Source organism: Pomacea canaliculata, linkage group LG9 (assembly GCF_003073045.1).
Source record: "Pomacea canaliculata isolate SZHN2017 linkage group LG9, ASM307304v1, whole genome shotgun sequence".
Lineage (NCBI taxonomy): Eukaryota > Metazoa > Mollusca > Gastropoda > Architaenioglossa > Ampullariidae > Pomacea > Pomacea canaliculata.
In genome coordinates this window covers 23463733-23476706 of record NC_037598.1, presented here as the reverse complement: position 1 = coordinate 23476706, position 12974 = coordinate 23463733, and the positions used below count along the sequence as shown (strand labels likewise).

At 41.0% G+C, this 12974-nt stretch overlaps 1 protein-coding gene across 4 annotated transcripts in view; it reads right to left on the bottom strand.

The window, feature by feature from the left end:
• Positions 1 to 11578, bottom strand: part of LOC112572468 — an 85610-nt gene extending 74032 nt beyond the window's left edge. For 3 of the 4 annotated variants that reach the window (XM_025252168.1, XM_025252167.1, XM_025252166.1), the window contains exon 1: positions 11254 to 11578. In XM_025252168.1, the coding sequence (XP_025107953.1) occupies positions 11254 to 11334 (81 nt within the window). In that variant the 5' untranslated portion in view covers positions 11335 to 11578. The remainder of the gene's footprint in view (positions 1 to 11253) is intronic. The other variant, XM_025252164.1, reaches the window with a different exon arrangement.
• Positions 11579 to 12974: the final 1396 nt, after the last annotated feature.

Here is a 12974-nt window from a genome sequence, read left to right as displayed (position 1 = left end):
AACAGCAACTGATTGACTTGCAAAGCCAGACATCCCTACTTGACAAATTTCGAGCGATGCAGACAATTGCTTTCTACGCAGTGTTGCCTGCAGAAACTTTTCCAAATCTCCGAAAACAAGCGTTAAGGATGATCACGATGTTTACAAGTACTTATGTGTGTGAACAAACGTTTTCTTACGTCATCGCCTTGCGGACGAACATTTCGATTCAGTGCTCAGACTTGGTGTCTCTACGATGCAGCCGGACATTCAGAAGTTGGTTTCGGGAAAACAACTTCAAATATCCCACTAATTACTACATAATTAATGGTAAGTACAACTTGTTCCTAATAAAATGGTATTTGCTCTTTTTTTTTTCTTTTTTTGTATTTTTGCGGTGAAGCGGCCCGTGACACGATTGTCGGAAATGTGTATGGCCTGCTGGCCGAAAAAGGTTGGGCATCACTGGTTTAAAGAAACCCCAAGCGATAATAAAGTGATGCTTACAACTGAATTGAAAGCAACTAGTCTACAGTATATATTCTCCATTGTCCCTGTAAACATAAATGTGCATGTTTGAGTGTAATTATGTGTTTATGGTGTGTATGTAAATGTATGCTTGTGGATATGTGTGAATGTGCATGTGTGCCAGTGCGACTGTCAGTCTTGAGGTGATTATGTGTGTTCCTTCAAAGTCTGCTGAGCTTATCAAAGGCATTCAACTACCCTATGGCCTGGAAATGAGCTAAAAAATGGTTAGACAGCAATAATCAATGTTTATATCTACTTTTATGTGCAACTATTGATTTGCATAAAGTAACAGGAAGATATTTCCAAAAGTTTTTTTTAATACTAATAATACTTCAGTTAGTTCACATGGGGAGGTCAGTTCTCTGTGTTTGCATGCAGGACCAACAGACGGGAGCTGTCTTTTGTAGTTTGAATGAATTATAGTTGGAATGCGGTCTGTCTTAATGTGTCATGATGGTGTTGATGATACTGTGTGTGTTTCATACATCTTTTACTAATTGCAGTCTGGGAGAAATAAATTGTTATCTTATCTAAGTAGTCTACCAAACAAATTAGGATTATCATAATACATTTAAGTAATTTCTAGTTCGTTTTGAACTTCTTTGGGTTTTTTGAAGGGAATAGAGTTTTGTTTGGAGGTAGAGCTGTGTGTTTATAGCTCTATAGCAATTAATGTCAACAAGTTCAGGATATTTGAACTTCAGCTTTCAGTCTGGTCGGTTGTGTTGGTAAAGTCACTAAAGTGCAAAGCACTTGTAAAAATATTTCTGTCCGTAATCAAAGCGATTCATTTTTTAATATAACACCTATTTTCCATGAACACATTTAAACAGATTACAGGCTTAACACTTTATATGCTTAGACAGTTCATACCCATTTCAAGTCTTAGTCATTCTTGAAATTTTAGTCGACAAATTGCATATAAGGTAGCCACTGTTTCATAATTTTGTCTTCTTTCATTTCCAAGCGTGCATTTGAAATTTCAGTTTTATATCTATGCTGTATATAGTATCAGAATGAATGGTTGCAACTCGGGTGTGTTTTTTTTTAATCTGCCAGAGTATGTGTATGATTTGGCAAGCAGTAATATTAAATCCTGCACAACATCTGTCTTAAAGTTAACACTGCACCCAAATAAAACAAGATGTTCACTTAAAAACATCCTAGACATAATTCTACAGCTGTTTGACACATAATTTTTCAAGTTTTGCCAGAAATCATGGAATATTTACATTTCCAAACAATGTGTTGAATGTTTTCTTTTTCAAAACTACAGTAGTCACACACATCATTCCTTCTCTAGACCCATAGACTTGGGGGCGCTTCACACGGGGCGACTCAGACGTGTGTGTTCAGCTGGCATAGTTTTACGTTTGTTCACCTGTTTCAGTCTTGTTGGAGGGACTATTTTTCGTTTTGGAAGTTTTATGAAAGATTTAGGATGCGTGCTGTGTTGCTGCTGGACGGTTTGGTGGTGGTGGCAGTTGTTTTCTGTGCATTCAAAGTTGGTGTTGTTGCTGGCAAACCGGGTCAACATGGCGACCGGTATCAAGACGCTCAATCGACATACTTCTCACGTGAGATCATACTTCTTCTTCGCTCGCCTTCTGTTGACCTTCCGCCCCCTCGATTCGACTCCTTCCCTGCGGAAATGATCCCCGATTCTTCTACCAACTTTCAAGCATCTGCACACATCAGACGCAAGCGTGGTCAGAGAGGAGGCCTACGACGGAGGTTGCGGCGTAACATCACCAATCTCCCCATCCCGAGCATCGTCCTCGCCAACACGCGCTCCATCAGGCCTAAGCCACCTAACTACAACTTTGATGAGTTTGCTGCTAATGTTTCATTTATGCGAGAGTTTAGAGATGCTTGTCTGCTGTGTATTTCTGAGACCTGGTTTGATGACAAGATCAGTGATGATAGTGTTTTTATTGATGGTTTTGGTGTGCCGTATCGCTGCGACAGAGACCCTGTAGCCACGGGCAAACATCATGGCGGCGGTGTGTTTGTGTTCGTCAGTGAGCGTTACTGTAGCAGGGCTAATGTGACTGTACGAAAGAGACATTGCTCGCCCGATGTGGAATTGATCTCTCTGTCACTTAGGCCCAAGTATCTGCCACGTGAGTTTGGCCAGGTGTGTATCACTGTTGTGTATGCGCACCCGAAAGCGAACTTGTCACGCGCCGCCACGGAGATCGCCGAAGTTGTCCGATCGCTACAGACACTTAGTCCAGATGCTCCTAACTATGTACTTGGTGATTTTAATAACTGTGATTTACGTTCTGCTCTGCCTGCTTTCAAACAATATGTAACTTGGAATACCCGTCTTGATTGTAAACCCGATCGTTGCTACGGCAACATACCCAATGCATTCAAATCCATCCAGCTCCCTAAAATCGGTCAGTCCGATCACAACGCTGTACATCTTATTCCTGCCTACAAACCGATAGCTCAAACTAACCCCATTGTTACGCGTACTGTTCAAATCTGGTCTCACGATTCTGTTGAGCAGTTGCAAGGTTGCTTTGAATGCACCGACTGGAATGTTTTTCTGGATTCTGCTGATGATGTCCATACTGCCACCGATGTTATTTCTGATTATATTGGTTTTTGTAAAGACATGATTATCCCAATGAAAGAAGTGAAAATTTACCCAAACAACAAACCCTGGATTACTAGGCAACTGAAAAACACTATAAACGCTAAGAAGGTTGCATTTCAGACAGGCGATAGAATAGATAGAAAGCGGGTACAGAAAAAGCTGAGGGAAGATATTAGAAAAGCCAAGTTGGAATATAAAGGAAAGGTAGAGAAGCAGTTTGAGGGTGGGAACATGAGGGATGCATGGAAAGGCCTGAAAATATTGACGGGTCAAAACCAACCGCTGACCAGTGTCCTCTCCATGTCACTGGAAGAAAGAGTAGATTATGCAAACAAACTGAATGAATGTTATTGTCGCTTTGAGAGGGATGATGTTGGGGAGGAGTTATTTAATGTGATTTCTGAACTGGAGGAGAGAGTAGGGAAGGAGCAGCATGGGAGCGAATTGGATGACTTTGTGATTAAGGAAAACGCTGTTTTATCCCTTTTTAGACGGGTGAATGATAGGAAAGCATGTGGCCCTGATGGTATTTGTGGAAGAGTGTTGAAAAACTGTGCGTCTCAGCTGTCTGATCTTTTTACTCAGTTGTTCTCTTGGTCGGTAAAAGTGAGTACTGTACCAAATATCTGGAAAAAATCCATCATTTGTCCTGTTCCTAAACCAGAAACCCGATTGAACTAAATGATTACAGGCCCGTGGCATTGACTTCCATTGTTATGAAATGCTTCGAACGCATCATCCTTCGCACACTCCTCTCACAGACACAACAACACCTCGATCCCTTTCAATTTGCATACAAACAGCACAGATCCACTGACGATGCCACACTCACTCTTCTGCACAATGCATACTCTCACGTAGACAGGTCTGGCTCCTTTGTACACATTCTTTTTAGTGATTTTTCTTCTGCATTTAATACTATACAGCCTCATCTGTTAGCTCTGAAACTTCTTAAACTTGATGTAAGCCCCAAACTCATCCTATGGATTGTTAACTTTCTGGTAAAACGTTCCCAGACAGTCTGTTTCCAGCATGCACTCTCCTCTTCCAGAAATACATCTGTTGGGAGCCCTCAGGGTACATGTCTCTCGCCTGTAATCTTCACCCTCTATACCAATGACTGTCGTGGCACTGATTCGTCTCTCTTGATAAAATACTCTGATGATACTGCTCTCCTAGACCTCTCCAACTCACACTCTGCCTATGTTGATGCAGTAGATAAATTTCATAAATGGTGCAAAGAAAACTATCTTGATCTAAATGTAAAGAAAACAAAAGAGCTGGTGATTGATTTCAGACGCAAGAGCACTGTTATCCCTGACCTATACATTGATGGTGCCAAGGTTGAACGTGTTGATCAGTACAAATATCTAGGAACTGTGATCGACGACAAACTCACTTTTAACACCAACACAGAGGTTATTCACAAGAAATGTCAATCTAGATTGTACTGTTTACAAAAACTCCGTTCCCTGAATGTCAACAAAAAGGTTTTAAGTGCTTTTTATAGATGTTTTCTTGAGTCTGTGTTGACATTTGGATTTTTATGTTGGTATGGAGGATTGAGAGCTAGTAATAGGAATGTGTTAGATAGAGTTGTGCGTGTGAGTGGGAAGGTGATTGGGGAGAAGCAGGAGTGTCTGAGTGAGTTGTATGAGAGGCGAGTAGTACGGAAAGCGAGAGCGATTGTGAAAGATAGTACACATGTTTTAGCTCAATATTATAACCTTCTTCCGTCCAAGAGACGTTTTATTGTTCCCAGAGCTTCCACTGCCCGTTCTAGGAATAGTTTTATAAGCAAGTCTGTTGTCTTACTGAACAAGTGTTATAAGGATTTGTGAGTGTGTGGGTGTGGGTGTGTGTTTTTGTGAATATAGTTTTAGTGATGTTTCTGTCTTATTTAGTTGGATTATTTACATGGATTGTAGGTGTTTGTGTGAGATGATAGTTTGAGTGGAATTAAGTTTTTATTATAAGTTCTTATTATAAGCCAGTTGTTTTACCACGTCTGTTAATTTCTCCTCATGGAGATAATAAAGTTAAATTAATTGATTGATTGATTGATTGATTGATTGATTGATATTAAATAAAGTTCTTTTTGTCCCAGTATTCTATGCAGGACTCTGAAGCCATTCCAATCTAATATCTTTAACATTGGCTACTTTTCTGAAGATAATGTACCAATCAACCTTTCTAGTTAGTCTCTTATCCCATTTTGGACAGCAGTTAGGTGCATGTATATTGGTTACCATTCTATCACAATACAGTCTTCCACCTTTTTGTATAGATTGATTTACAGTAAGAGTTTTATCTGTATCATAGGTAAGTGCATGATAGTGGTTTAGTTATATTCTCTCTGTTTGCATGTATGTATTCCTTTATGGTATTTATGTAACCATTCAAAGAGACAAAATTAATGTTTACATCATATATCCTTTTAACATCTTGACATGATTGGAAATTTCCTCTTTCATCCAGTGAGTGTTTAATTAAATATATCCCTTTGCCTACCCAACTTCTATACAGAAATGGTTTTTTCCCAATCTTCATTTCAAGACTTTGAAATTCTGTTTGAAACATCTGTAACACCCCCTCCACGCTCGTCCAAAGATCCTAGCGTAAATAAATTTGGTCAGGAACTTATAAAGCTCTGCGAAGAATTGGCAAGACCAACATGAAGCACAATTTACTGAATATCTGAAAACAAAAGCAGAGATAGAACTTTCAACGTGTTTAGCCGCTCTTGATAACAGCATTGAAGATAGGTCCTCCTGTTTTGTAGATTTTCTTCAGAAAGAAGCTTCCCACATGAAATCAAAGCGCACTGCACATAAATATTGGACCCAGCCACAATGGTGCAGAATGTGCACTTCCAAAAAAAGTGAAACTCAAGCAGTTAAGAACATTTAGGAAGAGCAATACACAATTTGACTTACAAAAATATTTAAACCTCAACAAAACATTCAAAAGCGTATGTAAAACAAAAGAAGAAAAATATGACGAGCCTATAATCAGTGATCTGAACACTGCATGTAATGACCCTAATACTAGAACATTCTGGCAGAAAGTGAAAGCTCTTACAACAAATGCTTATAATGATCGCAATAAAATAGCCCCTCAGGCATGGTATGACTACTTTAGAAACCTAAATTTAACACAAACATCATGTGATACTGATTTTGAAATACAGGTTGAAAGTTCATTACATGATCATAATAAGGGGAACTGTGAGAAATGTGAAAAACAGGTTTCAGGCACTTGCAGACATGACAGACAATTGCGAGGCAGATGCAGAAAGAATAAACCAGAGATGGGACCTTGTGAGAACAGTGTACCAGAAAAGCAGCGAGACTAGTCTTGGACTGAGAGGAACTAAGAAGAAGGAGTGGATAACACCAGAGACGTGGAAGGCGATAGAGGAAAGAAGAGACCTTAAAAAGAAGGTGGCTAGCACCAGATCTGAAAGACTGCAAGAGAAGTTCAAACGACAGTACAGAGAGATGAACCGGAAAGTGAAGTGCTCGGCGAGATCAGACAAGCGTGCCTACTTGAACAACCTAGCAAGTGAGGCAGAAGAAGCAGCAAGAAAAGGAGAACAAGGAAAGCTGTACAAGATCACCAAGACGATTAGCGGCAAATTCCACAGCATCAACAATGCCCCAGTCAAGGACAAGGGAGGGAAGCTGCTAACGACAGAGAGAGAACAAGAAACACGCTGGGCTGAACATTTCAGAGAGATCCTGAACAGACCACCGCCTTCCGAAGAAGCCGACATACAAGCCATTGAGGACCTAGACGTTAACATCGCCCCACCAGAGAAGCAGGAAATCATCACAGCAATTAAGTCCTTGAAGAACAGAAAGTCACCAGGCCAGGACAATCTGAATGCTGAATTATTCAAGGCAGACCCAGAACTGGCAGCCAATATCCTGCAACCCCTATTTACCGCAGTATAGGAAGGGACGCAAGTCCCAGATGACTGGACCAGAGGAGTGATCGTCAAAATCCCAAAGAAAGGATCCCTTAGCCACTGCAACAACTGGCGAGGAATAACTCTCCTGTCCATCCCGAGCAAGATCATGACAAAGATCATCATCCAACGAATCTCAGAGGCAGTGGACACACAACTTAGAGAAGAACAGGCTGGTTTTCGTAGAGGAAGAGGATGCACCGACCAGATATTCGCACTACGCAACATCATAGAACAGTGCACAGAGTGGCAGAGGCAGCTCTATATTAACTTCGTAGATTTCCAGAAGGCTTTTGACAGCATCCATAGAGAGAGCCTTTGGCGCATACTGAGAGCATACGGAATACCAATGGAAATTGTACTATTGATCAAAAGCTTCTATACGAACTTTTCATGCTGTGTTGGAAACAGTGACATCTACTTTGAGGTCGGGACCGGAGTGAGGCAAGGCTGCGTGATGTCTTCCCTGCTCTTTAACCTTGTCATTGACTGGGTATCGCGCCATACAACGGAAGATGAACCAAGGGGCATACGATGGACACTCTCCACGAACTTAGAAGACCTAGACTTTGCCGACGACCTGGCCCTGCTGTCACACACCCACCGGCACATGCAGGAGAAGACGACTCGCCTGCACACTTTTGCGCAGCAGGTCGGACTGCACATCAGCCGGACAAAGACAGAAGTGATGACCCTGAACACCACCAATACAACACCGATCAGCATAGAGGGAGAAGGCTTGCCGATGGTTGAAAGCTTCACCTACTTGGGCAGCGTGGTCACGCAAGATGGAGGAGCAGGCCGTGACATCCAGAGCAGACTGAGCAAAGGCAGGGGCATCTTCTGTAGCCTAAGCAACATCTGGAAGTCGACACAGTACAGCATCAATACCAAGCTGAGACTTTACCAGAGTCTGGTCCTGTCCACTCTACTGTATGGCTCGGAGTGCTGGCGAATGACTGACAGCGACCTCAACAAACTGTCAGTCTTCCACACCAAAAGCCTGCAAAGAATCCTGGGCATCTTCTGGCCAAGGACAATCTCCAACGAAGAACTACTTGCCCAGTGTGGGCAGGAGAGCATGGCCACCACCCTGATGAAGAAGCGATGGCGCTGGATTGGTCACGTCCTCCGAGGCGGGAGCAACTCCATCACAAAAACTGCCTTACATTGAACTCCAGAAGGAAAACGCAAGCGAGGCCGGCCCAAGATCACCTGGCGCCGAACTGTGGAGGCAGACATGAAGACCCTAAACCTCAGCTGGGGTACTGTGGGGATTCTAGCCCAGGACAGGCAAATGTGGAGGACCTTTGTCGCTGCCCTACGTGCCGACCGGCATAACGGGCAATAATCTAATCTAATCAAACTTAGAAGAAGAAATTTCTCACTCGGAAACACTTGAAGCTATCCGTTGCCCAAAAAAAAGCAAAAGCACCTGGACCTGATGGATTACCTTCTGACCTCTTTAAGATTGCAGATACCATCCTCTTAAAATTTCTACACCCCCTCATTAATAAAGTGTTCTCAAGTGGTACATATCTTGAAAGTTGGTCCAAGGCAGTAATCTTTCCTCTACACAAGAAAGGTGATAAAGGTAAAGTAAATAACTTTAGAGGGATTTTACTTTTAAATATTATTAGCAAACTGTACAGCTGCATTATTAACAAAAGGCTGACCCAGTTCTGTGAAGAAAATTAACTTATCCCAGAAGCTCAAGCAGGTTTCCGTAAAGGTTACACTACAACAGATAATATTTTCTGCCTTCAGTCACTGATTCACAAATATTTGACGAAACAAGGTGGATGCTTTTACACTCTTTTTGTAGATTTTTTGAGAGCATTCGACAGTATTGCAAGATCCAAATTGCTATACATCCTGTTAAAAAAGGTGTCCATAGAAGAATGTTTCAAACACGACATAGTATGTACAAAAGTGTGAAAGCTGCTGTTAAGGTTGGATCTCAAATAACTGACTATTTTGATTGTATATGTACAAGGATGTGTATTAAGCCCTTTGTTGTTTTCTACATTTCTATCTGAGCTTTGGTCAGACCTAACATTATGTGGTGCACGTGGTATTGATGTCCTGGCAGATCCACTTGGGATCTCCCTTTTGATGTATGCTGATGACATTGCTATTGTTGCTGATTCCCCTGTTGATCTAGAAACATTTTGTAATAAATGGGGACTTACAGTCAATATGGATAAAACAAACATAATAGTTTTTAAAACTGGTGGATTTATTAAAGATTATGAAAAATGGTACTATGCTGGAAAGAAGATTATTGTAGAACCCAGCTATAATTATTTAGGCGTTACATTCACATCTACACTAAAGTGGATCAAATGTACTGTTAATTTATCTGGAAAGACATTAAAAGTCTTTGCAGGAGTCAAGAAACGGTATATTAGACTAAAGAGCCTTCCAACAGACATAATCTTTAAAATATCTGACACAAAAATAAAACCTATTCTTTTATATGGATCTGAGATTTGGGGATGGAAGCAATACAATGATATATAGAAAGTTCAAATAAAACTTTGTAAATTAATTTTAAATGTAGGTAGGGATGTTAAAAATGATATAGCCTTGAGTGAATGTGGAAGGCTTCCTCTTGTGTCTGATTCATATATAAGAGTTATCCAATACTGGTGCAGAATACTAACGTTGCCAGAACACAGGTACCCAAAACAATGTTACAACATGTTATATTTACAAGATAAGGCAGACAGATCCAACTGAGCCTCCCAAGTTAGAATGTTATTATGTAATTATGGTTTGGGGTTTGTGTGGGAATGGCAGACAGTTGGTAGTCTCCCTTTATTCATCACCACTATAAAAGAAAGATTCAAGGATTGTTCTCCCCCAAAATGGCATGATTCAGTATCTTCTTCTTCTTCTTCAGATTACTGCGATTACCAGCCAGATTTACTTAGAGCAACATATATAAACCAGGTATTATGATGGGAACACAGACGGGTCCTGTGTTTGCTGAGGAGTAATTGTTTACCCCGTAATGGAAACACCCGTCACCAAACTAGCAACAAACCTGAGTGCGAGCAGTGTGATAGTCAAAGTGTGGAAGACCGATACCATTTTTTGTTAATATGCCCTAAATATACAATTCTACTTAAGAGATATATCCCACTCTTTTACCATAAATTCCCCTCACCCATTAAGGTTCAATTTTTGTGTAAGAACCTCAAGGGTAAAGTAGCTATTAATGTTGCCCACTATATAACAGAATGTCTGAAAATGAGGACATCATGACAGCGTCAACATAATTACTTAGCATTGAATGTCATTATACTGTTTATCGTTTAGCTGAAACCCCAAATACAACTGAAATGTTGATATATAAGAGGTTGATTTGGACCAAATGGCATCTTGAAATCTTGAAAATTCAAAATTACTTATGTAAGAACCTATAGAGTAGAGTAATCATTAGAGTTGTCCTTTACTTAAAAACAATGTTTGTAAATGAGATCTGTATGACCATGTGCATCACATGAGGCATAGGGATGACTGTCAGAATCTTGTCTTATTATTATGTGACTATAAACCAGCGGTTCTCAACCTTTTACTTGTGACGCCTTCCTGACGACCAAAAGTACGTCCACTTGCCCCCCTTAGCCAGCAATGTAAGCTAATTTCAGTAATACCGGTATAAGAAACTTGTAAAAAATGACCACCTACGCGCCCCCCTTGTAAGCACGTAACGTCCCCCCAAGGGGGCGCGCCCCACAGGTTGAGAACCGCGGCTATAAACCCTTAATACAAAGAATTAATGTTTATATACAGCTACCCAATGTTAATATATATGTAACCAACAGCATTTGATGTTGATGTAGGCCAGATGGCCTCCTAAAAACTGAATAAAATTATAAATGTCTTGCACAGTCACAGCCACAGTCTCTTATTGTCTTGCACAGCCACAGTCACAGTCTCTTGATGTCTTGCACAGTCACAGTCACAGCCACAGTCTCTTATTGTCTTGCACAGCCACAGTCACAGTCTCTTGATGTCTTGCACAGTCACAGTCACAGTCACAGTCTCTTAATGTCTTACACAGTCACAGTCTCTTAATGTCTTGCACAGTCACAGCACTAATTAAAATCACATAGTGAAGATTCTGTAGTCACGATGATGACTGTCATCAGCGTCTCACCTGCTGTGAAGAAGACGCCGACTGCCCACTACTCTCTGGCGACTGACCACAGGTCCCTGCTGTCTGAAGATCATCGGACATGGCGATGAACTGACAATGGACGAGGTTCTACAAACTGAGGAGCTACGACCCCTTTGACGTTTTTGTCCTGGTGGTGTCCGTACACTTGGTGCTTTTTTCTACCCACTGTTCTTATTTTGTTTGTAGCTTTGCTTCCATCACACAACACTAACTCTCGTAGAGCTTGAAACCATATGAGTTTAAGCCAGGGGTGGGCAATTAATTTTACCAAGGGGCCGCATGAGAAACTGGGATGGTTCTAGAGGGCCGGACTAATATAGTTAACTCAGTTTTACCCAATACTGTATATAGTATATATACTGGCGGCCGGACCAGTGGGCGGGCCGGTCAGAGACAGGAGGCGGGCCGGATCCGGCCCGGGGGCTGGCGTTTGCCCAGGTCTGGTTTAAGCCATATGTCTTCCTCACTCAGGGACTTTAGTGTCTCAACAAGTTAAATGAGTCTTCAAAATGGCGACCGTGTTCACCCTTTGGTTATTTGATGCTCTTCTTTACCATTGGGTTTTCACGCAATGACTCACGTGTCACGGTATCAGATGTCTCCTCTACAACGCCAACTGACACACTGAAAACAAATATTACACAGAAACTCTTGCGATTAATGAAAAGATTTTATTCAGTAATCGTTTTATTTTGTATTAAAATTGATAAAAATACTTTTCTGAGTTATTACTTTCTCATTTTTTAAATTTCCTGTCAGCTGTGCAGACCACGTATTTAGGAATTGTAAATCACGTTTCTAGCTTAGATAACATTTACATTACAGCTGGTATTTTTGGTCTTACTTGTGTGTGCTTGAGCGGATACGTAATGTGTGTATTTATTTCAGCACGTGCGCGTGTGTGTATGTGTGTGTTAAAAAGAATGAATGGGAAAGTGTAAATTTAAAATGTTTATTGAGCAGGACTTTGGCTCATTTCAAGAGTAAAAACATTACAGTGGAATCAAGTTATGCATCCCATGTTACATATGCACAGGCACACTGCATACTGCATTGAATAATTACCTCTAATTTAAATTTCAAACTTTGAGTACCTGACAACTGTAATTTGCTTTACTAACAGATGCCTTACTACCATAGCTAACAACAAGGACAAACAAACAACTGACTACATTAAACTTTTTTTTTTTAAGAAATCTTCGTCATTCTCAAGACGCTTTACTTCGGACAGAAGAACATAAAATACATTTCCTGTTGAGAAGAAGAAGCCTAGCAACATCTCCCAAACGACTCACTACAGCTCCCTGGTGGCCAACTTTAGCTTCCTGGTGACTGATAATCACAGCTCCCTGCAGATAACCGACACAGCTGTCTGCGACTGACCGTAGCTCTCTCCCCACTTCTCACACATTTCTGGCGAGTGACTACAGCTCCCACAGACTGAGCACAGCTCTCTGGCGACTGGTCATAGATCATGGTCTCCTGACCACAGCTGCTTGAGACTGATCATAGGTGTCTGGCCACTGATCACAGCTGGACATTGACAACTCCCTGGCAACATCACAGCTCATCGGTCACTTATAACACCTCTCTGTCAATTGAGTTTAGTTTTGTTCTGTCAGCAGACACACAAAAATACTAAGAAGAGTTAATTAATTAATATTTTAAAGTGCAGAAGTTTACAAAACAATAAACCCATT